We start from the raw sequence: 27905 nt of genomic DNA, 5'->3' as shown, positions 1-27905 counted from the left end.
AAAACGGGCACGTACTTCTCATTGATTATTTCAGTTGCTTCAAAATACTGCTCAATGCTTTTGGTTTACAGTAGCCCAGTTATCTTTTGTGCATATCTGTCTTTCCAATGTAGGTAGTCATGTCTGTGTTTTTTAAAAAATGTATTATCATTATTACCTGGTCCTCACTGTTTATGAACCTGTGAATTCATCTTTTTACTGCTTTTTTAAAAAAAAGTTCAACCATTTATGTGTCTTCTTGAAAAAGCATGTGCTGCACTGCTTTGTTTAAAACTCAAATATCTTGCTGTGCTTCCATAGGTAGACAGTTGTCTTGGGTCATTTAAAACTTCCTCATCACCACTGTTATGTTTTAGTAACTCCAAAGATTAATCAAAAGAAAAACAGGGGAAGACCAGGATAAACGAGTACTTCGTTTTAACATCTAAGCAAAGCTCGCTCACATGACGTGGTATGCCATTTTATGTATAACCCATAATGAATTATTCAAACAAAATATAAAACAATATATTTAAAACATTATTAAAATGTTAAATATACAACATTTTAGAACACAGTGGCGATGGGATGACAGGGTTGAGGGAGCCACTCTCCCACTTGTAGGCAGTCGATTCCATGCAGCAGAGTAATGTTACTTCTACTTTTGCATTGCTGTAATCGGAGTCGTCTTTGACCTCTCTGTAATACCCTCTTTCTCCAGCATGGTAATATTTTATTTAGCCAGTACTGCTACCCTTCTCCTTTAATTTTTTTCTTTCTTTCCATTTCCCTCCTGAGCACTTTGTAAGAAAGGTATATTTAAGACCTAGCCCTCTGTCTTTCTATTTCTGTTATCTCTACCTTATCATGTTCCAGTGTGGCAGTTTGTGCCTATTATTCACCATATTTATTTATCACACTTCATGCATTCATGTACATGAATAAATAAAAACAAATTGTCATATCATTTCAATTCCTTAAACCAACATGTCTTCACCATTTCTTCTTGCTTGTTTGCCTACATTTCACCCTATCATTTTTCTTCCTCTTTTTGATGTTGCATCCTTATGCTTGTGCATTCTGCTGCTTCCAGTATGCTCTGACTGTCAGTGCTCTGCAACATTGCCTTTTCTAATCTGAATACACCCTTACCTGAGCCTCCAACCTTCTGCCTCCTGCACCCAACCACCTACCAAACAAGTTAAAGGTTTGCAGTTTTCAAGGTGCCTTGGTAGAAATTAATCAATTTCAATTTCAGACTTTAAAATAAAACAAAAATGTCCTTTATAATTAGCATACCTTGGGATCATTCATTAACATGTTGTACCATATAACAGAAGCCCAACCACTGGGCAGCTGGCTTACATTCGAGATGACCACCACAGGCAAAGAACTGGTCTGTTGTTTAAAAATAAAGAAAAGTACCAGCATTAATTCAGTTCTCGGAAGTGTCATGTAATTTATGAGAAGTATGCAGCTTCTATGACAGAACTTTTCCTTTATCAATAAAATATTTGCTCTGTCAACATATTTGCTACATAAAACTAACTACTGCTGTGAAATATAATGGTAGATATAAAATACATTTAAACATACTACACAAAAGTCAAACAGGATGGATAATCATAGCTGGACATTGATGATGTGCAATGTTTAAGTATCAAATTATCTAGCAACTTGATAAAGTTGCAAAGATACATTCACCAGATGAAGAACTGTCCCCCTTGACAACAGGTATATCACTTTGGACACTGTTGGGGGAGATGATCTAACAGTGGTCAGGTCTCTGGAACTGTGACTCAGAAGGGAAGTAGGAAAGAGGTGGCACACTGTGGTGATAGGGGATTCATTAGTTAGTGGAGCAGACCGGAGATTCTGTGGGCAAGGAGATTCCCAGATGGTATGTTGCCTCCTGGGTGCCAGAGTCTGGGATATCTCGGATCAAGACCTCGGCATTCTTAAGTGGGAGGGTGAAGAGCCAGAAGTAGTGGTCCATGTAGGTACCAATAGCTTGGGTAAGACGAGTAATGAAGTTCTGCATAGGGAGTTCAGGGAACTAAGTTAAAGGGCATGACCTCCAGGGTTGTGATCTCAAGATTTCTACCTGTGCCACATGCTAGTGAGGCCAGAACTAAGAAAATTATACAGTTTAATACGTGGCTAAGGAGTTGGTGTAGGAGGGAGTACATAAAATTTCTGGATCATTGGGGTTTTTCCGGGGAGCGTGGACCTGTACAGAAGGAAAGGTTTGCACCTGAATGGGAAGGGGACTAATACCCTTTCAGGAAGGTTTGTTAATACTGTATGGTGGGGTTTAAACTAGAGTTGTAGGGGGATAGGAACCAGAGTGCCAGAACAGTTGGTGAAGAGGTGTGGAGGCAGATGTTGGTAAGACAAAGTTAGGAATCAAATGGTTGAGCAATCGAATGGTTGAGCATGGTGCAACCGGTGTCCTGAGCTGCATATATTTCAAGGCAAGAAGTATTGTAGGAAAGGCGGATAATAGTGCTGAAGATGAGGTTGTTGGTTTTCAAAGAGAGGCAATGTGCAGTGAGGAGAGGGTGTTGATAGGGCAAAATTGCAGTCTACAGGATGAGTTGAAACATAAAGGCGGACAAAATTGAAGGTGTTATATTTGAATGCACACAGTATATGGAATAAGGCAGATGAACTTGCAGCACAGTTGCAGATTGGCAGGTATGATGTTGGAGGCATCACTGAATTATGGCTAAAAGAAGATTATAGCTAGGAGTTTAATGTTCAATGATACACATTGTATCAAAAGAACATGCAAGAAGGCAGAGGGGATGGCATTGCTCTGTTGGTAAAAAATGAAATCAAATCATGGAAAGAGGTGAAATAGAACATAGAATAGTACAGCACAGTACAGGCCCTTCAGCCCACAATGTTGTGCTGACCCTCAAACCCTGCCTCCCATACAAGCCCCCAATTTAAATTCCTCCATATACCTGTCTAGTAGTCTCTTAAACTTCACTAGTGTATCTGCCTCTACCTCTGACTCAGGCAGTGCATTCCATGCACCAACCACTCTGAGTAAAAAACCTTCCTCTAATATCCCCCTTGAACTTCCCACCCCTTACCATAAAGCCATGTCCTCTTGTATTGAGTAGTGGTGCCCTGGGGAAGAGGCGCTGACTATCCACTCTATCTATTCCTCTTATTATCTTGTACACCTCTATCATGTCTCCTCTCATCCTCCTTCTCTCCAAAGAGTAAAGCCCTAGCTCCCTTAATCTCTGATCATAATGCATACTTTCTAAACCAGGCAGCATCCTGGTAAATCTCCTCTGTACCCTTTCCAATGCTTCCACATCCTTCCTATAGTGAGGTGACCAGAACTGGACACAGTACTCCAAGTGTGGCCCAACCAGAGTTTTATAGACCTGCATCATTACATCGTGACTCTTAAACTCCATCCCTCGACTTATGAAAGCTAACACCCCATAAGCTTTCTTAACTACCCTATCCACCTGTGAGGCAACTTTCAGGGATCTGTGGACATGTACCCCGAGATCCCTCTGCTCCTCCACACTTCCAAGTATCCTGCCATTTACTTTGTACTCTGCCTTGGAGTTTGTCCTTCCAAAGTGTATCACCTCACGCTTCTCCGGGTTGAACTCCATCTGCCACTTCTCAGCCCACTTCTGCATCTTATCAATGTCTCTCTGCAATCTTCGACAATCCTCTACTCTTTCCACAACACCACCAACCGTTGAGTCATCTGCAAACTAGCTAACCCACCCTTCTACCCCCACATCCAGGTCGTTAATAATAATCATGAAAAGTACAGGTCCCAGAACCGATCCTTGTGGGACACCACTAGTCACCACGCTCCAATCCGAATGTACTCCCTCCACCACGACCCTCTGCTTTCTGCAGGCAAGCCAATTCTGAATCCACCTGGCCAAACTTCCCTGGATCCCATGCCTTCTAACTTTCTGAATAAGCCTACCATGTGGAACTGTGTCAAATGCCTTACTAAAATCCATGTAGATCACATCCACTGCACTATCCTCATCTATGTGCATGGTCACCTCCTCAAAGAACTATCTCAGGCTTGTTCAACATTATTTGCCTTTCACAAAGCCATGCTGACTGTCCCTGATCAGACCATGATTCTCTAAATGCCCATAGATCCCATCTCAGAGTCTTTTCCAACAGCTTTCCCACCACAGACGTAAGGCTCACTGGTCTATAATTACCCGGACTATCCCTACTACCTTTTTTGATTAAGGGGACAACATTCGCCTCCCTCCAATCCTCTGGTATGATTCCCGTGGACAACAAGGACATAAAGATCCTAGCCAGAGACTCAGCAATCTCTTCCCTCACCTCGTGGAGCAGCCTGGGGAATATTCCGTCAGGCCCCGGGGAGTTATCCGTCCTAATGTATTTTAACAACTCCAACACCTCCTCTCCCTTAATATCAACATGCTCCAGAACATCAACCTCACTCATATTGTCCTCAATCTCATCAAGTTCCCTCTTATTGGTGAATACAGAAGAGAAGTATTCATTGAGGACCTCGCTCGCTTCCACAGCCTCCAGGCACATCTTCCCATCTTTATCTCTAATCGGTCCTACCTTCACTCCTGTCATCCTTTTGTTCTTCACATAATTGAAGAATGCCTTAGGGTTTTCCTTTACCCTACTCACCGAGGCCTTCTCATGCCCCCTTCTTGCGTTCCTCAGCCCCTTCTTAAGCTCCTTTCTTCCTACCCTATATTCCTCAATAGACCCATCTGATCCTTGGTTTCTAAACCTCATGTATGCTGCCTTCTTCCTCCTGACTAGATCCTCCACCTCACTTGTCACCCAGGGTTCCTTCACCTTACCATTCTTTATCTTCCTCACCGGGACAAATTTATCCCTAATATCCTGAAAGAGACCCCTAAACATTGACCACATGTCCATAGTACATTTCCCTGCAAGAACATCATCCCAATTCACACTCGCAAGTTCTAGCCTTATAGCCTCATAATTTGCCCTTCCCCAATTGAAAAATTTCCTGTCCTCTCTGATTCTATCCTTTTTCCTGATAATGTTAAAGGCCACAGAGCGGTTGTCATTATCCCGCAGATGCTCATCCACTGAGAAATCTGTGACCTGACCCAGTTCGTTACCTAATACTAGATTTAATATGGCATTCCCCCGAGTCGGCCTGTCAACATACTGTGACAGGAATCTGTCCTGGACACACATACCAAACTCTGCCCTGTCTAAACCATTGGAACTAATCAGGTGCCAATCAGTATTAGGGAAGTTAAAGTCACCCATGATAACAACCCTGTTATTTTTGCACCTTTCCAAAATCTGTCTCCCAATCTGCTCCTCGGTATCTCTGCTGCTACCAGGGGGCCTATAGAATATTCCCAATAGAGTAACTGCTCCCTTCCTGTTCCTGACTTCCACCCATACTGACTCAACAGAGGATCCTGCTGCATTACCCACCCTTTCCGTAGCTGTAATAGTATCCCTGACCAGTAATGCCACCCCTCCCCCCCTTCCCCCCCCAATCCCTTTTAAAGCACTGAAATCCAGGAAAATTGAGAATCTATTCCTGCCCTGGTGCCAGCCAAGTCTCTGTAATAGCCACTGCAACATAATTCCATGTATGTACCCAAGCTCTCAGTTCATCACCTTTGTTCCTGATGCTTCTTGCATTGAAGTACACGCCCTTCTACCTTACTACCTTTACACCCTTTACTCTGTTTCTCTTTCCTCAAAGCCTCTTTATATGTTAGATCTGGCTTTACTCCATGCACTATACTTGCAGTTCTCGCATGACCTTTATCCTCCTCTACCTCACTGTCTGCTCTAACACTCTGGTTCCCCTTGCCCTGCAAATCTAGTTTAAACCCCCCAGAGCAGCACTAGCAAACCTTCCCGCTGGGATGTTAGTCCCCCTCCAGTTCAGGTGCAACCCGTCCCGTCAGAACAGGTCCCACCTTCCATGGAACAAGGCCCAATTGTCCAGAAACATGAAGCCCTCCCTCCTGCACCAAATCCTTAGCCATGTATTTAGCTGCATTATCTTCCTATTTCTAGCCTCACTAGCACGTGGCACGGGTAGCAATCCTGAGATTGCAACCCTGGAGGTCCTGTCCTTCAACTTTGCACCTAACTCCCTAAGTTCTCTTTGCAGGACCTCCTTCTTCTTCCTAGCCACGTCATTGGTCCCTACGTGGACGACATCTGGCTGTTCACCCTCCCTCTTGAGAATACCGAGAACTCGATCCGAGATATCACGGACCTTGGCACCAGGGAGGCAACAGACCATCTGGGATTCTCGATCTCTTCCACAGAACCTCTTATCTGTCCCCTTAACTATCGAATCCCCTATCACTGCTGCTCTCCTCTTTTCCCGTGTTCCCTTCTGAGCTGACGGTCCAGTCTCGGTGCCAGAGAGGCAACCACTGGAACTTGTCCCTGGTTGGTCATCCCCGCCAACAGTATCCAAAGCTTTATACTTATTATTGATGGGAACGGCCACAGGGGTGCTCTGCTCATTCTGTCTACTCCCCTTCCCTTTCCTGACAGTCACCCAGCTACCTATCTCCTGACTTTTAGGGGTGACTATCTCCCTGCAACTCCTGTTTATTTCTGCCTCTGCCTCACGAATGATCCTAAGTTCTTTCAGCTCCAGCTCCAGTTCCCTAACTCGGTTTGCATCAGTCTTCACTGTGGAAGGCACTAGCGGTATGGTGGAAATTCCAGGTGTTAGGGTTCATGAAGTGTGTGAAGTTACCATTGCTAGACGGAAGGTTCTTCAAAGCTCTGAAGGTATACAAGTCACCTGGATCAGTTGGTGTTTACCCCAGAGTTCTGAAAGAGGTGGCTGAAGAGATTGTGGAAGCATTAGTAATGATCTTTCAAGAAGCACTACTCTGGAAGACTGGAAAATTGCAAATGTCACTCTTCAAGAAGGGAGAGAGGCAGAAAAAAGGAAATTATAGGCCATTTAGCCTGACCTCAGTGGCTGGGAGGATGTTGGGATCAATTATTAAGGATAAGATCTCAGGGTACTCGGAGGTAGATGATAAAATAGGCAATAGTCAACATGGTTTCTTCAAGGGAAAATCTTGCCTGACAAATCTGTTGGAATTCTTTGAAGAAATAACAAGCAGGATAGACAAAGGAAAATTTGTTGATGTTGTGTACTTGGATTTTCAGAAGGCCTTTGATAAGGTACTTCACGTGAGGCTGCTTAACAAGTTATGAGTCCATAGTATTAGAGGAAAGATTCTTGATTTCTCAGGACATAAAGGGATACGGGGAGAAGGCAGGATATTGGGACTGAGAGGAAAACTGTATCAGCCATGATGAAATGGCGGAGCGGACGTAACGGGCGAAAAGACCTAATTCTGCTCCTGTATTTTTTGGTTTTAAATAAATGATAATCTGGGAAAAGTGGATACAAACTAAAAAGCTTTGACACGCTGGCATTTGTGCTCATAATTTTTTCTGAGATATTATTTTATTTATTAACTCGATTTTAAAATAAAGCTGCAGAAAATGCTCCTTGATGATGCATCTTTATTGCCTTTGTATTTAAAATTAGGATTCCTAATAGCCAAATTCCCAGAATAGGGAAATCATCTTGCCTTCAGCATCACATGATAATGAGTAATTTTACAAACTCTATTAAATCATTGAACTTTGCTGCACTCAAAATTGCCCTGATTCCTGTTATTATCTTGGAACAAAAACTGGGAATGGGATTGCTGGGGAAATCACCACAGTTTACTGCTTGATCACTAGATTCCATTTTCATTACTATCGAATTACTGGGGCTACAGCGGGAATAATGTTAAATTCAGTGGCTGGGAGTATGACAGTGCACAGTTACAAACTGCTGCCGGAGACTCAAGAAAACAGTCACAGTCATTTGAGGTTCATTATGAAATGAAGGGATTCCGGGCAGGAGAGGGCATTGGGAACTAAAATCGCAAAGTGGGGAAAAGATTAGATTACTTTGTGAAGTCTGAAGGAGCATTCTTGCAGCTCTTCACCCCAATGAAAGTTTAAAATAACCTACTTTAATGTAGCTTCCTAAACAAGTTTCCTATGGAACTGTATTCCCTTGATAAAGTCCAGTAGCAATATCACACATAGATGCTACTGCACATCAAGATCTAGTTCAGCCTTACTTATATCCTCAAGATTAGCACTTTGAACATTGATGTGTGTTGCAAGTGTTTTGCACATCTCCTAAAACCTGAAAGTTATAGACATTGAGAACAAAGCACTATATGTGTGAAGCCAAATATGCATTTTATCTGTTTTTGCCAGAAAAGAGGTGGGGGTGAAGAATTTGTACCCCCAGTAAGTACTGTTTCCCATTTCTACTATAATTCTGGTGAATTTACATTGAATCTTCCTTTCTACAAATTTAATATCAATTCTATTCTGCTGCATGTAGCCAGTGAACTAATACTACATCTGTATGTTCACCAGTGTTTTGTATAAATGTATTATTCCTTTACTTATGCACACAGTGCTGTTGAGTTAATACAGACTTCTGCAGGATTTCTTATGGAAGGCATACTACTTGGGAAATAAGATAACATTTGCAGAAAAAAGAATTAGTTGCCGTTCGTCAGTAACAGAGTTGTAGATTTACAATGCAGATAAAGATGTTTCGATTACATAGAGGGAGCTAAAAAAAAGTGCCATTCAGAATCAGAAGAAGGTGAGAATACATAAATAGATTTCAAATGATACATGTTGTCATTGTATGTTAACTAGGACTGTATGGTCGTAAACAAAATCATGTTTATATGAAGAAGATCTGAAGATTTACTGATTTGTTTCATGAATAATTCTTTCTAACTGACTTCATGGATGAGCAAAACAAGCTAGTAAAATGTGGGCCCTTCACATTTAACTCTTTGTTTAAAAGCCAATATTCCACAACAGCAAAATAATATAATGTTATTCATGGCGTCCACTGATAGAAGCTTGAATCAACTTACCTCTAAATCTATAATTAAATCTTGATGACTAAACTGTGTTTCAAAATTTATTGAATGGAGCTCCTCTGTGACAATGAGAGGACCCTGTCAATTCAAGAGATGGTGACAAGATTTAAAGAAGATGACAAACAACTTTGTACCTTCAGAAGAAGCAAAAGAAGCCTATTGTTGAATTTACTTTAATAAACGGATTAATAAGGAAAATTGTTTATTATGTAATGAATTGGAGAAGTATCTATACTGGATAAATGTGATTGTTTAATAGAGCCTAGATTAACTCCTAAGAAAGTACTAAAACCAGTTTCCATTTAATTTTGAAATGATATCTGTTTTAAAGCAGTATTAGGAAGTATTAGAAATATCTGAATCAAAATGAACCAATATTTATGAAGACGAATGAGATTATGAAGTATTAATTAAATGCATCAACAGTCCTTATAAAATCTAAATTGTGCACTTGGATCTTCAGCAAGGTTCCACACGTGAGGCTGATTAACAAGTTAAGAGCCCATGGTATTACTGGAAAGATTCTAGTTTGGATCGGTAAGAGGCAAAGAATGGGAGTAAAAGGAGTCTTTACTGGTTGGCTGCCAGTGACTAGTAGTGTTCCACAGGGATCTATGTTGGGACAGCTTCTTTTTAATGTTATATATCTATGACTTGGATGACAGAATTGATGGCTTTGTGGCCAAGTTTATGGACAATATGAAGATAGATGGAGCAGCAGGTAGTTTTGAGGATGTAGAGAGGCTACAGAAGGACTTAGATAGAGTAGGAGAATGGGCAAAGAGGTGGTAGATAGAATACAGTGTCAGGAAGTGTATGGTCATGCACTTTGGTAGAAGAAATAAAAGGGTAAACTATTTTCTAAATAGAGAGAAAATTCAAAATCTGACATGCAAAGGGACTTGGAAATCCTTGTGGAGGATTCATTAAAGGTTAATTTGCAAGTTGAGTCTGTGGTGAGGAAGGCAAATGTGATGTTAGCATTCCATTCAAGAAGATGAGAATATCAAAGCAAGGATGTAATGTTGTGGCCTTATAAAGCACTGGTGAGGCCTCACTTGGAGTATTGTGAGCAGTTTTGGGCCCCTTATCTAAGAAAGGATGTGCTGACAGTGGCGATAGTTCAAAGGAAGTTCATGAAAATGATTCCAGGATTGAATGGCTTGTCACATGAAATGCATTTGATGGCACTGGGCCTGCACTAACTGGAATTCAGAAGAATGAAGGGTGACCTTATTGAAAGCTATCTAATGTTGAAAAGCCTCAATAAGGTGGATGTGGAGAGGATGTTTCCTATGCAGGGGAGTCTATGACCAGAGGACACAGCCTCAGAATAGAGGGGGTCCTTTTAGAAAGGAGATGAGGAGGAATATTTTTAGCCAGAGAACGGTGAACCTGTGGAACTCTTTGCCACAGGCAGCTGTGGGGGCCAAGTCATTGGGTATATTTAAGGCAGAGGTTAATAGATTGTTGATTAGTCATCGCATGAAGGGATATGGGGAGAAGGCAGGAGATTGGGGCTGAGAGAGAAAATGGATCAGCCAAGATGAAATGGCAGAGCAGACTCGATGGGCTAAGTGGCCTAATTCTGCTCCCATGTCATATAGTCTTATGGTCTAAACAAAGAACCGCAGCAGCTTGGAGTAGTGAAAGATCTTTTAATGCCATAGTTTTTGAAACAAGATTAAAAAAGACTTTTATGTCACCTTCAATGACTTTTGGACATGTCAAAGCAATTACTTTGAAATGCTTTGTCGTGAAGTTGGGAATGTGGCAACCAATTTACTTATTGGTAATCCCCCCCACAAAAAAAGTAAATTCATTATGACCTTGTAACTTAGTTTTTGTAATATTGATTGAACAATAAATACAGGATACCAGAAAATTCCCCTGCTACTCAAAATAAATTCTTGGCAGTATTTACATCTAGAGTACTTGAGAAGATTGACTTGGTCCCAGTATTAACGTCTTATCTGAAACTCAATTATATCTGACATTATTGGTCACTTTGTAACTAGACAATAATATAATTTACTATCTGCCATAGTAAAAATCACAGTTTTTGTACAGAACTTCACTGAAATATTTAACTTCCTTGGCTTTGTATCTAGATGATGCTTTACAAAAATGCTGTTCCACTTATCTGACTGCTTAAGTGCAACTTACCTAATATCAAAAAATTAGAAAATTTTACCTCATTTCCTTTAGTTCCTGCTGATGACTTCTGCTCTTTAAGTTGCTGTCAAAATATGTGAATATTAAATTAGTATTTTTTCCACCTTTCTCCTGGAGGTTTTCATTTATATAATATTTCATTTTAAGTTCTGTGACTATTATGTAATTTAGCACTTCCTGTGAGCCACATTCTACAATCACAGAATGAGTAATTTGTTTACTTCTTCTATCTTAGAAAGCAACACTGACGTAAAAGATCAGCAACAATGTTTTTTTTTACACATTGGGTGTTTGAGTTTTTAATGAGTGGGTTTTTAAAATGGGTTCTATTGGATTTCTTTGTTTTGTGGCAGTCTGCAAGAAGATGAATCTCAAGGTTGTACTTTCATAATAAATATACTTTGAACTCGAATGGTAGAAAATATCTGAAGTGTTAAATGGTTTATCCTTGTTTCTATTTCTCATCCTCTTATGGATGAATTACTTCCAACATATGGTTCCTTGTTTACCGTACTTTCTAATATGACCATTGGGGTTTCCTATCCAATCTTCTCATAATCTCAAATAAATTGTCAACTGTCCACCCTTTTTCCAAAGAAAAGAACACTAGCCTACTACAACTAAAACTCTGGCAAGAGTTTTGAAAATATCTTTTATACCCTTTCTGAATTTGGAGACAAATTAATTCAAACTTATATGTACAAATTATGACGTGACCAAAATTGTACGCAATTAAAGTGTAGACCCACTAGTGTTTTATTCAGTTCCAGCATAAATGTATATTTTGTGATAGGTAAATGAAGAAATTTATATTTTTGTCCTTTCCAAGCCATCTTACGTATTTACATGTCCTGCTATCTTCAGGAATCTGTGGACGTGCTATTTGACATGTCTCCCTACACTTCTCAATATCTTCCATGTAATGTCTTTGATAATCTTTTTTCCTCCATCACAAGTTCATTACCTTATAAAAGAAAATATATAATTCTCTGGATTAATTAATATTTGCTCTGTTTGCATCTACCTGACTATTTTGTGACATTTGCATACAGAGTACATCCTTCTTTCAAGGAATTAACCACAGTTTTTTTAAAATCCCCCTGCAAACTTCTCAGTCTGCCTCTTGAATTTAGGCTGAAGCCACTGATATACATCACAAAAAACAAAGACTCTAGTAGAGCATTGCTGAACCAAGCAGGAAGCAGCCTTTCCATCACTGAAGTACCTGCCAACTTCCTGCTTCTTGTTGCTGTGCCAATTTTGGACAAAACTTGCCAAATCCATTTGGGGCCCATGGGTTTTTAATTTTCTGATCAGCCTTGTGTGCGCAACATTGGCAAAATCCTTGTTCCAGTTTATGCAGATTACATCAAGGGTTAACCACAATGATAGTTCTTGTTACTTCCTCAAAAATTCTAAGAAGTGATTGAAGTATGACCTTTCTTTCATAAATTCATTCTGAATGGCTTTTATTTATTTCCATCTTTCAAAACACTTTATACAGTGCCTTAGAGCTACCGCCAATAATTTTCCCACAGAAATGTTATCTGCCCTACAGTTATTCTGACTGTCCCTTTCTACAAACAATAATACATTTCTTCTTGTTAATTTCTTAGGTGGACCACAGTTGAAAATAAATTGGTTTGTGACTTTGAGGAGTGGAAGCTGCCTGTTTCATTTCTTTTAACCTGGGCTGGCTGTTGCACGCCGCACACCAGTCAGACCTGGCAATGTAATGTCTTGGGCCTACGGTCAAAACAACTGGAGACAAGAGTTTGATGCTTGAACTTACTCAAATGTGGACACACACATACCCCCATTAAACCCCTTCCTCCACCAACTTTCCACCACTAATTCATTCCCTTCCTCTTTCCCTCTCACTTCAGAAGTGTTGATAAACTGTTCTGTACTCTCCAAAAAATCTCACCAGCTGCTTTGTGAAAAGGAACAGGAGAAGAGAAAGAAAATTATCTGTGGTGTCCTAAATTTATCTCGATCTTTGCGATCAACAAGGAAGGTGATCAGTAATACCTGTCCCGTTCCTACACATTTCACTATTTTGGATTAAATAAATGTGCAATCAAAGTAATTTTTCCTTTAGCAGAAACTGTGAGAAACTATAATAAATTCACCACACTGTTTACCAGACACTCTCCACATACCCTCTGTCACACATAGCAAACAATAATTGGCCATAAATGTTAAACACGATATGATAACTAGCACAGTGAGATCAGCCTCTCCATTCAGAAGCTTAAACCATTTAGGATCATATCAATATCTTGACCTGCAACGCCACCAGTGCAAGCAATTATACAAGTAGCCTAACTGTAGCAGAATATTCATGCATTAGTAACAGACAATAATTTCCTCATAACATGTAAATGTATACCTCATTCCTTATTTTAGAAGGCCCTTAAATGGGAGAATCCAGAGCTAGTTTACTATTTAAAAATAAAGTGCTGCCCACTTAAGACAGATACAAGGCAAAACCTTTTCTCTCAGTAGGTCACTAATCTTTGGAATCCTTGTTAATGGGTTTTTGAATATTTTTAGTTCAAAGATTCTTAATACGCAATGATGTGAAAGATTATCAGGGGTAGATAAATGCAGATTTAAGGTTATAGACCAATCTGTGGTGATCTTTTTCAAGGTTAAGTTCAAGATTAATTATCATTCAACCATACGTGAATACAGTCAAACAAAACAACATTCCACCAGCGACAAGGTACACAACATACCCAGCACAAGGCACACACAGCACATTCAAGACTGCAAGCAAACACAGAGCCACACAAAAAAAAATATAGCCCAGGGTCCCTGTTTGACATGTCCTGCAAATTGTTGGTGCGGTTCCCAGCAGTCCGCAGATGAACGCACGCATGCAATCTAGCTTGTCATTCCACCAATCGAACACTGGAGAGCAGCACCAATGGGAGAGGCCAGTCCCCAACCGAGCATGGACGTCGTGCTACACTGCCTCCAGTGTCTCCTCTCCTGGACTGCAGCAACAGGCAAGCCCACGGCCTGAGGTCTAGTCCTCGCTACGACTGAGACCATGCAGCTCCCCCACCATCTGTCACACCAACAAACAAAGGAAACAGGGCCTGCAGCATCTTACAGGGTCTTAGGATCACAAGAGAAACGTCGAAGGCAATCACCCGCCATCACCCTGCACACCACCGTCGTGCACCAACTCCAATGCCTTTTAGTAGCAGGCAGCACCACTTCCGCACCAGCTCCTCCATCAACGGGCAGGTCGCTGATGGGGTAGATCTGCGGTACCCGAAGTTCTTAAAGACCAGCCTTGTCTTGTGCCAGTAAAAGTAGATGAACAGTTTAAAAAAAAAGTTTAAAAATGGTAAAAGCATAATGCCCCCGAGAAGCTACTGCGTCCAAGCGTACTGCCATCTTATCGGTCTTCTATTAAATGACAGAGCAGTCTTGAACGGCTGAAAAATCCCAGCTCCTAATTCATAGTATGAATTTCACTGCCAATTCACTTAACATTTTTTCCAACCCTCTCACATCATGCCAAAAAGTAAGGAGGACTGGAAAATAACACTGTGATTTACTCCATTGCTTCCTTAGAAATATTTCATTTAACTTTGATGACACTAGTTTGACAAATGTTTAACTAATATTTCCTCTACCATTGTTTATTTTATCCAATATTTCTTATTTCAGCTCTTTATTATTCCTATTTGATTGCAATGTTCTTATGAAGCCAGAATCAAAATAACCATTGATGATCTTTTGTCTTTTGCCTCCAAAGAAATGACTGAATGGAACCAGTTTTTCTTTTGCTATTTATTCGCTGGGTTCTTATGGAGAGCTCTTATGGGATGTCCTCGTCAGGCTTGGCTGTCCCAATAAATTTGTTAACATCCTCCGCCAGTTCCACGATGGGATGACTGCTCGGGTGACCATAGGAGGACAGGAGTCCGAGCCCATCCTTGTATGCACGGGGGTGTGTCGGTGCTCTTTAACATCTTCCTCTTGTGTGTTACCAGGCTTCTCCACAACCAGATTGAAGACAGCAACGGTGTGGCAGTGGACATCAGATTAGATGGCAACCTCTTTGACATCAGGAGGCTCCACGCAACCACCAAACTCCATAGAGAGTGGGTCCTGGAGCTGCAGTATGCAGACGACTGTGCTCTTGTGGTCCATACTCCGGAGGATATTCAGACTGTCCTTGCTGTGGTGGTAGAGCGTACAGCAGGATGGGGCTGACTGTCAATACCACCAAGACAGAAGTGGTTTGTCAATGGAATACCGGTGTCCCACCCACTCTACCTGCCTTCACTGTTGGTGATGAAAAGCTGACAGTAGTGCCATCTTTCAAATTTCTGGGGAGCATTCTCTCTGAGGATAGCGGCATTGACAACGACAACCAGAGCCGCATTAAACAGGCAGCAGCTGCCTTTGGGAGACTTTGGCGTAGAGTCTTTCAGAACAGGAGCCTTCGTCCCTCCACAAAGGTCACCGTATACCAATCGGTCTGTGCCACCACCCTCCTTTACAGCTGTGAAGATTGGGTAACCTACAGCTGTCACATCAAGTCCTTGGAGCGCTTCCACATAAGCTGCCTCCAGTGCATCCTGGGAATTACCTGGCGTGACCTGGTGCCTCACACTGAAATACTTGTGAAGACCAACTGCAGGAGTATTGAGACCATGATCACCCAGCGTCAGCTGCAGTGACTGGGGCACGTGATAAGGATGCACCCACGTCGGCTACCCCGCAGAGTGTTATACAGCCAGCTACATCATGGTCGATGCTCAGCTGGAGGGCCGAAGAAGCGCTATACGGATCAGATGAAGAATGCTTTAAGGAAGTGCAAGATCAGACCCGAGGACCTGGAGGATGTTGCTGCTGACCGTAACACTTGGCGACAGCTGTGTAGGGACAGGGTTCATATTCTGGAGATGGAAAGAACAGCCAGGAGACAGCAGAAGAGAGCCAGGAGAAATGCAGCCATGGTTGCCACCACTACCACATGTACCTGTCCCACCTGCAATAGAGCTTGTGGGTCCGGGTTAGGACTGTATAGTCATTAAAGATCTCACCGTTAAAGGAGTGGGATTTCGACGGACAACCGAAGAAGATTTTCTGGGTTAATAGACAGTATTTATAAAACATTCTTGTATTTTCTTTGACTTTTTTCTCTCACATACCATACTTTCATTTCACTCCTGATTTTTTAATGTTCGTTTGGGCTTTCTGCAATACTGAGTTCCTGGTGTTTGAAGCAAGCTTCTCTTTTCTGCTCAATCCTGCCTCGTATGCTCTACGGGATACAGAATCATGGGGAAGTTTATTCCTTAGCGATACTGGTTAAGAGAAGAAGGCAAACAGCATCCCAGGCTCTGTCTTTCACATCTCTGCTTTCAGTACCTTGTCTTTTTTTTCTTCAACGTCCACCATCGTTGAAAAGGCTCTCTATTTCTGCACTATCCTTCCACACATGAATAGAGTTCTCAGTATTCTCTTTGTTCACCATTAGTTTCCACATTTGAAGCGTAATCCTCTCTAATTTTATATTAAGATGTCACCTTCAGTATTCCCCACATCACTTTCTGAGGGCACTTTCCATGCAGCTGCGACCAATGAAGCACTTACAATTTTACCTCTTCGTTTGTCACCATTCAGGGATCCTTCCAGATAATGCTACAATTCATTTACACTCCTAATTGTCATAAGGCGGTAGCTGGGGACGGACCCAAGTGCAACACACAGACACTGAAGTACTAGGAACAGGACTAGGATACAGGGTGAGGGCAAGGACATGGACAGGAAAACCGGGAACCCGAAACAGGACTGGTCAAAAGAGCTAGGAGCCCGGGCTTGGACTCCGAGGCAGAGACTGGACGAGGACCCAGTACCTGGGTCTTGCCTCTGGCTCGGACCCCAGAACGAGGCAAAGATGAGGCTTGGCAGGCAGGAGACTTGAGGCAAGGCGAGGCGAGGAAGGAGACTTGAGGTGAGATGAGGCGAGGCGAGGTTTGGCAGGAGGCAGCAGACTTCAGGCGAGGCGAGGTTTGGCAGGGGACTTAAGGCGAGGCGAGGCGAGGCTTGGCAGGAGACTTGAGGCGAGGCGAGGCCTGGTAGGAGACTTGAAGCGAGGTGAGGCGAAGCTTGGCAGGTGACTTGAGGCGAGGCGTGGCAGGAGACGAGGCGAGGCGAGGCGACGCTTGGTAGGAGACTTGAGGCGAGGCGAGGCGAGGCTTGGCAGGAGACTTGAGGCGAGGCGAGGCGAGGCTTGGCAGGAGACGAGGTGAGGCGAGGCGAGGCTTGGCAGGAGGCAGGAGATTTGAGGCGAGGCTTGGCAGGAGGCAGGAGACTTGAGGTGAGGCGAGGCTTGGCAGGAGGCAGGAGATTTGAGGCGAAGAGAGGCAAGGCCTGGCAGGAGACTTGAGGCCAGGCGAGGTCAGGCTTGGCAGGAGACTTGAGGCGAGGCTTGGCAGGAGACCCGAGGCGAGGCTTGGCAGGAGACCTGAGGCGAGGCTTGGCAGGAGACTTGAGGCGAGGAACGGCGAGGCCTGGCAGGAGACTTGAGGTGAGGCGAGGCGAGGCGAGGCTTGGCAGGGGACGAGGCGAGGCGAGTTGAGGCTTGGCAGCAGATGAGGCGAGGCGAGGCGAGGCTTGGCAGGAGACTTGAGGCGAGGCGAGGCCTGGCAGGAGACTTGAGGCGAGGAGAGGCGAGGCTTGGTAGGAGACTTGAAGCGAGGCGAGGTCTGGTAGGAGACTTGAGGCGAGGCGAGGCTTGGCAGGAGACTTGAGGCGAGGCGAGGCCTCGTAGGAGACTTGAAGCAAGGTGAGGCGAAGCTTGGCAGGAGATGAGGCGAGGCGAGGCGACGCTTGGTAGGAGACTTGAGGCGAGGCGAGGCGAGGCTTGGCAGGAGGCAGGAGATTTGAGGCGAGGCTTGGCAGGAGGCAGGAGACTTGAGGTGAGGCGAGGCTTGGCAGGAGGCAGGAGACGAGGCGAGGCGAGGCTTGGCAGGAGGCAGGAGATTTGAGGCGAGGAGAGGCAAGGCCTGGCAGGAGACTTGAGGCGAGGCTTGGCAGGAGACCCGAGGCGAGGCTTGGCAGGAGGCAGGAGACTTGAGGCGAGGCCTGGCAGGAGACTTGAGGCGAGGAACAGCGAGGCCTGGCAGGAGACTTGAGGTGAGGCGAGGCGAGGCGAGGCTTGGCAGGGGACTTGAGGCGAGGTGAGGTGAGGCTTGGCAGCAGATGAGGCGAGGCGAGGCTTGGCAGGGGACTTGAGGCGAGGCGAGGCGAGGCTTGGTAGCAGACTTGAGCCGAGTGAGGCGAGGATGGCAGGAGACAAGGCGAAGTCAGGCGAGGCTTGGCAGGAGTCTTGAGGCGAGGCGAGGTGAGGCTTGGTAGGAAACGAGGTGAGGCAAGGCTTGGCAGGAGATGAGGCGAGGCGAGGCAAGGCTTGTCAGGAGACTTGAGGAGAGGCAAGGCTTGGCAGGAAACTTGAGGCGAGGCTTGGCAGGAGACTTGAGGCGAGGCTCGGCAGGAGACTTGAGGCGAGGCGAGGCGAGGCTTGGCAGGAGACTTGAGGCGAGGCAAGGCGAGGCTTGGCAGCAGACTTGAGGCGAGGTGAGGCGAGGCTTGGCAGCAGACTTGAGGCGAGGCGAGGCGAGGCTTGGCAGGAGACTTGAGGTGAGGCGAGGCGAGGCTTGGCAGGAGACTTGAGGTGAGGCAAGGCGAGGCTTGGCAGGAGGCAGGAGACGAGGTGAGGCGAGGCTTGGCAGGAGGCAGGAGGTGAGGCAAGGCTTGGCAGGAGGCAGGAGGCGAGGCGTGGCTTGGCAGGAGACAGGAGACTTGAGGTGAGGCGAGGTGAGGCTTGGCAGGAGGCAGGAGACTTGAGGTGAGGCGAGGCTTGGCAGGAGACTTGAGGCGAGGCTTGGCAGGAGACTTGAGGTGAGGCTTGGCAGGAGGCAGGAGACTTGAGGCGAGGCGAGACGAGGCAAGGCTTGGCAGGAGGCAGGAGACTTGAGGCGAGGCTTGGCAGGAGGCAGGAGACTTGAGGTGAGGTGAGGTTTGGCAGGAAGCAGGAGGCGAGGCGAGGCTTGGCAGGAGGCAGGAGACTTGAGGCGAGGCTTGGCAGGAGATAGGAGACTTGAGGTGAGGCGAGGCTTGGCTGGAGGTGAGGCGAGGCTTGGCAGGAGGCAGGAGATTTGAGGCGAGGAGAGGTGAGGCCTGGCAGGAGACCTGAGGCGAGGCGAGGCGAGGATTGGCAGGAGACTTGAAGTGAGGTGAGGCTTGGCAAGCGACCTGAGGTGAGGCGAGGTTTGGCAAGTGACTTGAGGTGAGGCGAGGCTTGGCAGGAGACTTGAGGCGAGGCGTGGCAGGAGACGAGGCGAGGCGAGGCGAGGCGACACTTGGCAGGAGACTTGAGGTGAGGTGAGGCGAGGCTTGGCAGGAGGCTTGAGGCGAGGCGAGGATGGCAGGAAACTTGAGGTGAGGCGTGGCAGGAGACTTGAGGTGAAGTGAGGCGAGGATTGCCAGGAGTCCTGAGGCGAGGCTTGGCAGGAGACGAGGCGAGGCGAGGCGAGGCTTGGCAGGGGACGAGGCGAGGCGAGGCTTGGCAGCAGAATTGAGGTGAGGCCAGGCGAGGCCTGGCAGGAGACTTGAGGTGAGGCCAGGTAGGATTCTTGAGGCGAAGCGAGGCCAGGCCTGGTAGGAGACTAGAGGCGAGGCGAGGATGGCAGGAGACTTGAGGTGAGGCGTGGCAGGAGTCCTGAGGCGAGGCGAGGGGAGGTTTGGCAGGAGACATGAGGTGAGGCGAGGCGAGGTTTGGCAGGAGACTTGAGGCGAGTTGAGGCTTGGTAGGAGGCAGGAGACTTGAGGCGAGACGAGGCTTGGCAGGAGGCAGGAGACGAGGCGAAGCTTGGCAGGAGGCAGGAGGCAGGAGACTTGAGGCCAGGCGAGGTGAGGCTTGGCAGGAGGCAGGAGACTTGAGGCGAGGCTTGGCAGGAGGCAGGAGGCAGGAGACTTGAGGGCAGGCGAGGCGAGGCTTGGCAGGAGGCAGGAGACAAGGCGAGACTTGGCAGGAGGCAGGAGACTTGAGGCCAGGCGAGGCGACGCTTGGCAGGAGGCAGGAGACTTGAGGCGAGGCTTGGCAGGAGACTTGAGGCCAGGCGAGTCGAGGCTTGGCAGGAGGCAGGAGACTTGAGGCGAGGCTTGGCAGGAGATGAGGTGAGGCGAGGCAAGGCTTGTCAGGAGACTTGAGGCAAGGCGAGGCGAGGCTTGGCAGGAGGCTTGAGGCGAGGTGAGGCTTGGCAGGAGACGAGGCAAGGCGAGGTGAGGCTTGTCAGGAGACTTGAGGCAAGGCAAGGCGAGGCAAGGCTTGGCAGGAGGCTTGAGGCGAGGCGAGGCTTGGCAGGAGACGAGGCGAGGCGAGGTGAGGCTTGGCAGGAGGCTTGAGGCGAGGCGAGGCTTGGCAGGAGACGAGGCGAGGCGAGGTGAGGCTTGGCAGGAGACTTGAGGCGAAGCGAGGCTTGGCAGGAGACAAGGCGAGGCGATGCTTGGCAGGAGACTTAAGACCAGGCGAGACCTGGCAGGAGACTTGAGGCGAGGTCAGGCAAGGCTTGGCAGGAGATGAGGCGAGGTGAGGCAAGGCTTGTCAGGAGACTTGAGGCGAGGCAAGGCGAGAGTTGGCAGGAGACTTTCAGCGAGGCGAGGCTTGGCAGGAGACTTGAGGCGAGGCGAGGTGAGGCTTGGCAGGAGGCGAGGTGAGGCTTGGCAGGAGGCAGGAGACTTGGGGCGAGGAGAGGCGAGGCCTGGCAGGAGACTTGAGGCGAGGCGAGGCGAGGAGAGGCCTGGCAGGAGACTTGAGGCGAGGAGAGGCGAGGCTTGGCAGGAGGCAGGAGGCTTGAGGTGAGGCGAGGTTTGGCAGGAGGCAGGAGACTTGAGGCGAGGCTCGGCAGGAGGCAGGAGACTTGAGTCGAGGCGAGGCGCTGCTTGGCAGGAGGCTTGAGGCAAGGCGAGGCTTGGCAGGAGACAAGGCGAGGCGAGGCGAGGCTTGGCAGGAGGATTGAGGCGAGGCCAGGCAAGGCCTCGCAGGAGACGAGGTGAGGCTTGGCAGGAGACTTGAGGCAAGGAAAGGCAAGGATTGGCAGCAGACTTGAGGCGAGGCGAGGCGAGGCTTGGCAGGAGGCGAGGTGAGGCTTGGCAGGAGGCAGGAGGCTTGAGGTGAGGCGAGGCTTGGCAGGAGGCAGGAGACTTGAGGCGAGGCTCGGCAGGAGGCAGGAGATTTGAGGCGAGGCTCGGCAGGAGGCAGGAGACTTGAGGCGAGGCTCAGCAGGAGACTTGAGTCGAGGCGAGGCGAGGCTTGGCAGGAGGCTTGAGGCAAGGCGAGGCTTGGCAGGAGACAAGGCGAGGCGAGGCGAGGCTTGGCAGGAGGCAGGAGATTTGAGGCGAGGCTTGGCAGGAGACTTGAGGTGAGGCCAGGTAGAAGACTTGAGGTGAGGAGAGGCCAGGCCTGGTAGGAGACTTGAGGCGAGGCGAGGCGAGGATGGCAGGAGACTTGAGGTGAGGCGTGGCAGGAGACTTGAGGGGAGGCCAGGCGAGGCTTGGCAGGAGACTTGAGACGAAGCGAGGCGAGGCTTGGCAGGAGACTTGAGGCGAGCTGAAGCGAGGCTTGGCAGGAGACAAGGTGAGGCAAGACTTGGCAGGAGACTTGAGCCGAGCGAGGCGAGGCCTGGCAGGAGACATGAGACGAGGCGAGACATGGCAGGAGACAAGGCGAAGTCAGGCGAGGCTTGGCAGGAGATTTGAGGCGAGGCGAGGCTTGGCAGGAAACTTGAGGTGAGGCAAGGCTTGGCAGGAGATGAGGCGAGGCGAGGCAAGGCTTGTCAGGAGACTTGAGGCAAGTCAAGGCGAGGGTTGGCAGGAGACTTTCAGCGAGGCAAGGCTTGGCAGGAGACGAGGTGAGGCTTGGCAGGAGACTTGAGGCAAGGCCAGGTGAGGCTTGGCAGCAGACTTGAGGTGAGGCGAGGCGAGGCTTGGCAGGAGGCAGGAGGCGAGGCGAGGCTTGGCAGGAGGCAGGAGATTTGAGGCGAGGAGAGGTGAGGCCTGGCAGGAGACTTGAGGCGAGGCGAGGCGAGGATTGGCAAGAGACTTGAAGTGAGGTGAAGCTTGGCAAGCGACCTGAGGTGAGGCGAGGTTTGGCAAGTGACTTGAGGTGAGGCGAGGCTTGGCAGGAGACTTGAGGCGAGGCGACACTTGGCAGGAGACTTGAGGCGAGGTGAGGCGAGGCTTGGCAGGAGGCTTGAGGCGAGGCAAGGATGGCAGGAAACTTGAGGTGAGGTGAGGCGACACTTGGCAGGAGACTTGAGGCGAGGTGAGGCGAGGCTTGGCAGGAGACTTGAGGCGAGGCTTGGCAGCAGAATTGAGGTGAGGCCAGGCGAGGCCTGGCAGGAGACTTGAGGTGAGGCCAGGTAGGATTCTTGAGGCGAAGCGAGGCCAGGCCTGGTAGGAGACTAGAGGCGAGGCGAGGATGGCAGGAGACTTGAGGTGAGGCTTGGCAGGAGTCCTGAGGCGAGGCGAGGGGAGGTTTGGCAGGAGACATGAGGTGAGGCGAGGCGAGGTTTGGCAGGAGACTTGAGGCGAGTTGAGGCTTGGTAGGAGGCAGGAGACTTGAGGCGAGACGAGGCTTGGCAGGAGGCAGGAGACGAAGCGAAGCTTGGCAGGAGGCAGGAGGCAGGAGACTTGAGGCCAGGCGAGGTGAGGCTTGGCAGGAGGCAGGAGACTTGAGGCGAGGCTTGGCAGGAGGCAGGAGGCAAGAGACTTGAGGGCAGGCGAGGCGAGGCTTGGCAGGAGGCAGGAGACAAGGCGAGACTTGGCAGGAGGCAGGAGACTTGAGGCGAGGCGAGGCGAGGCTTGGCAGGAGGCAGGAGACTTGAGGCGAGGCTTGGCAGGAGGCAGGAGACGAGGCGAGACTTGGCAGGAGGCAGGAGACTTGAGGCCAGGCGAGGCGAGGCTTGGCAGGAGGCAGGAGACTTGAGGCGAGGCTTGGCAGGAGATGAGGTGAGGCGAGGCAAGGCTTGTCAGGAGACTTGAGGCGAGGCAAGGCGAGGTGAGGCTTGGCAGGAGACTTGAAGCAAGGCGAGGTGAGGCTTGGCAGCAGACTTGAGGCAAGGCGAGGCGAGGCTTGGCAGGAGGCTTGAGGCGAGGTGAGGCTTGGCAGGAGACGAGGTGAGGCGAGGTGAGGCTTGGCAGCAGACTTGAGGCAAGGCGAGGCGAGGCTTGGCAGGAGGCTTGAGGCGAGGCGAGGCTTGGCAGGAGACGAGGCGAGGCGAGGTGAGGCTTGGCAGGAGGCTTGAGGCGAGGCGAGGCTTGGCAGGAGACGAGGCGAGGCGAGGTGAGGCTTGGCAGGAGACTTGAGCCGAAGCGAGGCTTGGCAGGAGACAAGGCGAGGCGATGCTTGGCATGAGACTTAAGACCAAGCGAGACCTGGCAGGAGACTTGAGGCGAGGTCAGGCAAGGCTTGGCAGGAGATGAGGCGAGGCGAGGCAAGGCTTGTCAGGAGACTTGAGGCGAGGCAAGGCAAGAGTTGGCAGGAGACTTTCAGCGAGGCGAGGCTTGGCAGGAGACTTGAGGCAAGGCGAGGCGAGGTTTGGCAGCAGACTTGAGGCGAGGCGAGGCTTGGCAGGAGGCGAGGTGAGGCTTGGCAGGAGGCAGGAGACTTGGGGCGAGGAGAGGCAAGGCCTGGCAGGAGACTTGAGGCGAGGCGAGGCGAGGAGAGGCCTGGCAGGAGACTTGAGGCGAGGAGAGGCGAGGCTTGGCAGGAGGCAGGAGACTTGAGGCGAGGCTTGGCAGGAGGCAGGAGGCTTGAGGTGAGGCGAGGTTTGGCAGGAGGCAGGAGACTTGAGGCGAGGCTCGGCAGGAGGCAGGAGACTTGAGTCGAGGCGAGGCGCTGCTTGGCAGGAGGCTTGAGGCAAGGCGAGGCTTGGCAGGAGACAAGGCGAGGCGAGGCGAGGCTTGGCAGGAGGCAGGAGATTTGAGGCGAGGCTTGGCAGGAGACTTGAGGCAAGAGGAGGCTTGGCAGGAGACTTGAGGCGAGGCGAGGCGAGGCTTGGCAGGAGGTGAGGTGAGGCTTGGCAGGAGGCAGGAGGCTTGAGGCGAGGAGAGGCGAGGCCTGGCAGGAGACTTGAGGCGAGGCGAGGCGAGGAGAGGCCTGGCAGGAGACTTGAGGCGAGGAGAGGCGAGGCTTGGCAGGAGGCAGGAGACTTGAGGTGAGGCTTGGCAGGAGGCAGGAGGCTTGAGGTGAGGCGAGGCTTGGCAGGAGGCAGGAGACTTGAGGCGAGGCTCGGCAGGAGGCAGGAGATTTGAGGCGAGGCTCGGCAGGAGGCAGGAGACGAGGCGAGGCTTGGCAGGAGACTTGAGTCGAGGCGAGGCGAGACTTGGCAGGAGGCTTGAGGCAAGGCGAGGCTTGGCAGGAGACAAGGCGAGGCGAGGCGAGGCTTGGCAGGAGGCAGGAGATTTGAGGCGAGGCTTGGCAGGAGACTTGAGGCGAGGCCAGGTAGAAGACTTGAGGCGAGGAGAGGCCAGGCCTGGTAGGAGACTTGAAGCGAGGTGAGGCGAGGATGGCAGGAGACTTGAGGTGAGGCTTGGCAGGAGACTTGAGACGAAGCGAGGCGAGACTTGGCAGGAGACTTGAGGCGAGGTGAAACGAGACTTGGCAGGAGACAAGGCGAGGCGAGACTTGGCAGGAGACTTGAGCCGAGCGAGGCGAGGCCTGGCAGGAGACATGAGACGAGGCGAGACATGGCAGGAGACAAGGCGAAGTCAGGCGAGGCTTGGCAGGAGATTTGAGGCGAGGCGAGGCTTGGCAGGAAACTTGAGGTGAGGCAAGGCTTGGCAGGAGATGAGGCGAGGCGAGGCAAGGCTTGTCAGGAGACTTGAGGCAAGTCAAGGCGAGGGTTGGCAGGAGACTTTCAGCGAGGCAAGGCTTGGCAGGAGACGAGGTGAGGCTTGGCAGGAGACTTGAGGCAAGGCGAGGTGAGGCTTGGCAGCAGACTTGAGGTGAGGCGAGGCGAGGCTTGGCAGGAGGCAGGAGGCGAGGCGAGGCTTGGCAGGAGGCAGGAGACTAGAGGCGAGGAGAGGCGAGGCCTGGCAGGAGACTTGAGGCGAGGCGAAGCGAGGAGAGGCCTGGCAGGAGACTTGAGGCCAGGCGAGGCGAGGCTTGGCAAGAGGCAGGAGACTTGAGGCGAGGCTTGGCAGGAGACGACACGAGGTGAGGCTTGGCAGACATGTGGCGAGGCGAGGCGAGGCTTGGCAGGAGACTTGAGGCGAGATGAGGCTTGGCAGGAGGCAGGAGATGAGGCGAGGCTTGGCAGGAGGCAGGAATCTTGAGGCGAGGTGAGGCGAAGCTTGGCTGGAGACTTGAGGCGAGGCTTGGCAGGAGACGAGGCGAGGTTTGGCAGCAGACTTGAGGCGAGAGAAGGCGAAGCTTGGCAGGAAACAAGGCGAGGCGAGGCTTGGCAGGAGACTTGAGGCGAGGCGAAGCTTGGCAGGAGACTTGAAGCGAGGCGAGGCTTGGCAGGATACTTGAGGCGAGCCGAGGCGAGGCTTGGCAGGAAACGAGGTGAGGCGAGGCGAGGCTTGGCAGGACACTTGAGGCGAAGCGAGGCTTGGCAGGAGACTTGAGGCGAGGCGAGGCTTGGCAGGAGACTTGAGGCGAGGTGAGGCTTGGCAGGAGACTTGAGGCGAAGCGAGGCTTGGCAGGAGACCTGAGGCGAGGCGAGGCTTGGCAGGAGACTTGAGGCCAGGCGAGGCTTGGCAGGAGACTTGAGGCCAGGCGAGCCAGGCGAGGCTTGGCAGGAGGCAGGAGACTTGAGGCGAGGCTCGGCAGGAGGCAGGAGACTTGAGGCGAGGCTTGGCAGGAGATGAGGTGAGGCAAGGCAAGGCTTGTCAGGAGACTTGAGGCAAGGCGAGGCGAGGCTTGGCAGGAGGCTTGAGGCGAGGTGAGGCTTGGCAGGAGACGAGGCAAGGCGAGGTGAGGCTTGTCAGGAGACTTGAGGCAAGGCGAGGCAAGGCTTGGCAGGAGGCTTGAGGCGAGGCGAGGCTTGGCAGGAGACGAGGCGAGGTGAGGTGAGGCTTGGCAGGAGGCTTGAGGCGAGGCGAGGCTTGGCAGGAGACAAGGCGAGGCGAGGTGAGGCTTGGCAGGAGACTTGAGGCGAAGCGAGGCTTGGCAGGAGACAAGGCGAGGCGATGCTTGGCAGGAGACTTAAGACGAGGCGAGACCTGGCAGGAGACTTGAGGCGAGGTCAGGCAAAGCTTGTCAGGAGACTTGAGGCGAGGAAAGGCGAGGGTTGGCAGGAGACTTTCAGTGAGGCGAGGCTTGGCAGGAGACGAGGTGAGGCTTGGCAGGAGACTTGAGGCAAGGCGAGGCGAGGCTTGGCAGGAGACTTGAGGCGAGGCGAGGCGAGGCTTGGCAGCAGACTTGAGGCAAGGCGAGGCGAGGCTTGGCAGGAGACTTGAGGCGAGGCGAGGCGAGGCTTGGCAGCAGACTTGAGGCAAGGCGAGGCGAGGCTTGGCAGGAGGCTTGAGGCGAGGCGAGGCCTGGCAGGAGACTTGAGGCGAGGAGAGGCGAGGCTTGGCAGGAGGCAGGAGACTTGAGGCGAGGCTTGGCAGGAGGCAGGAGGCTTGAGGTGAGGCGAGGCTTGGCAGGAGGCAGGAGACTTGAGGCGAGGCTCGGCAGGAGGCAGGAGATTTGAGGCGAGGCTCGGCAGGAGACTTGAGTCGAGGCGAGGCGAGGCTTGGCAAGGCGAGGCTTGGCAGGAGACAAGGCGAGGCGAGGCGAGGCTTGGCAGGAGACTTGAGGTGAGGCCAGGTAGAAGACTTGAGGCGAGGAGAGGCCAGGCCTGGTAGGAGACTTGAGGCGAGGCGAGGCGAGGATGGCAGGAGACTTGAGGTGAGGCGTGGCAGGAGACTGGAGGGGAGGAGAGGCGAGGCTTGGCAGGAGACTTGAGACGAAGCGAGGCGAGACTTGGCAGGAGACTTGAGGCGAGCTGAAGCGAGGCTTGGCAGGAGACAAGGTGAGGCAAGACTTGGCAGGAGACTTGAGCCGAGCGAGGCGAGGCCTGGCAGGAGACATGAGACGAGGCGAGGCAAGGCTTGTCAGGAGACTTGAGGCAAGTCAAGGCGAGGGTTGGCAGGAGACTTTCAGCGAGGCAAGGCTTGGCAGGAGACGAGGTGAGGCTTGGCAGGAGACTTGAGGCAAGGCCAGGTGAGGCTTGGCAGCAGACTTGAGGTGAGGCGAGGCGAGGCTTGGCAGGAGGCAGGAGGCGAGGCGAGGCTTGGCAGGAGGCAGGAGACTTGAGGCGAGGAGAGGCGAGGCCTGGCAGGAGACTTGAGGCGAGGCGAGGCGAGGCTCGGCAGGAGACTTGAGGCGAGGCTTGGCAGGAGACGAGACGAGGTGAGGTGAGGCTTGGCAGGAGACTTGAGGCGAAGCGAGGCTTGGCAGGAGACAAGGCGAGGCGATGCTTGGCAGGAGACTTAAGACGAGGCGAGACCTGGCAGGAGACTTGAGGCGAGGTCAGGCAAAGCTTGTCAGGAGACTTGAGGCGAGGAAAGGCGAGGCTTGGCAGGAGACGAGGTGAGGCTTGGCAGGAGACTTGAGGCAAGGCGAGGTGAGGCTTGGCAGGAGACTTGAGGCGAGGCGAGGCGAGGCTTGGCAGCAGACTTGAGGCAAGGGAGGCGAGGCTCGGCAGGAGACTTGAGGCGAGG

At 50.3% G+C, this 27905-nt stretch overlaps 1 protein-coding gene across 3 annotated transcripts in view; it reads right to left on the bottom strand.

The window, feature by feature from the left end:
• Window positions 1-27905, bottom strand: part of LOC140199486 (signal transducer and activator of transcription 4-like) — a 239951-nt gene that overhangs the window by 36622 nt on the left and 175424 nt on the right. For all 3 annotated transcript variants that reach the window (XM_072261657.1, XM_072261656.1, XM_072261658.1), the window contains 3 exons: window positions 11176-11220; window positions 8976-9059; window positions 1279-1377 (listed from right to left, as the gene is read on the bottom strand). In XM_072261657.1, coding sequence (XP_072117758.1) covers window positions 1279-1377; window positions 8976-9059; window positions 11176-11220 — 228 coding nt within the window. The remainder of the gene's footprint in view (window positions 1-1278; window positions 1378-8975; window positions 9060-11175; window positions 11221-27905) is intronic.

The sequence above is a fragment of the Mobula birostris genome, chromosome 6 (genome assembly GCF_030028105.1).
Source record: "Mobula birostris isolate sMobBir1 chromosome 6, sMobBir1.hap1, whole genome shotgun sequence".
Lineage (NCBI taxonomy): Eukaryota > Metazoa > Chordata > Chondrichthyes > Myliobatiformes > Myliobatidae > Mobula > Mobula birostris.
This window is presented reverse-complemented; position numbering and strand designations above follow the sequence as displayed.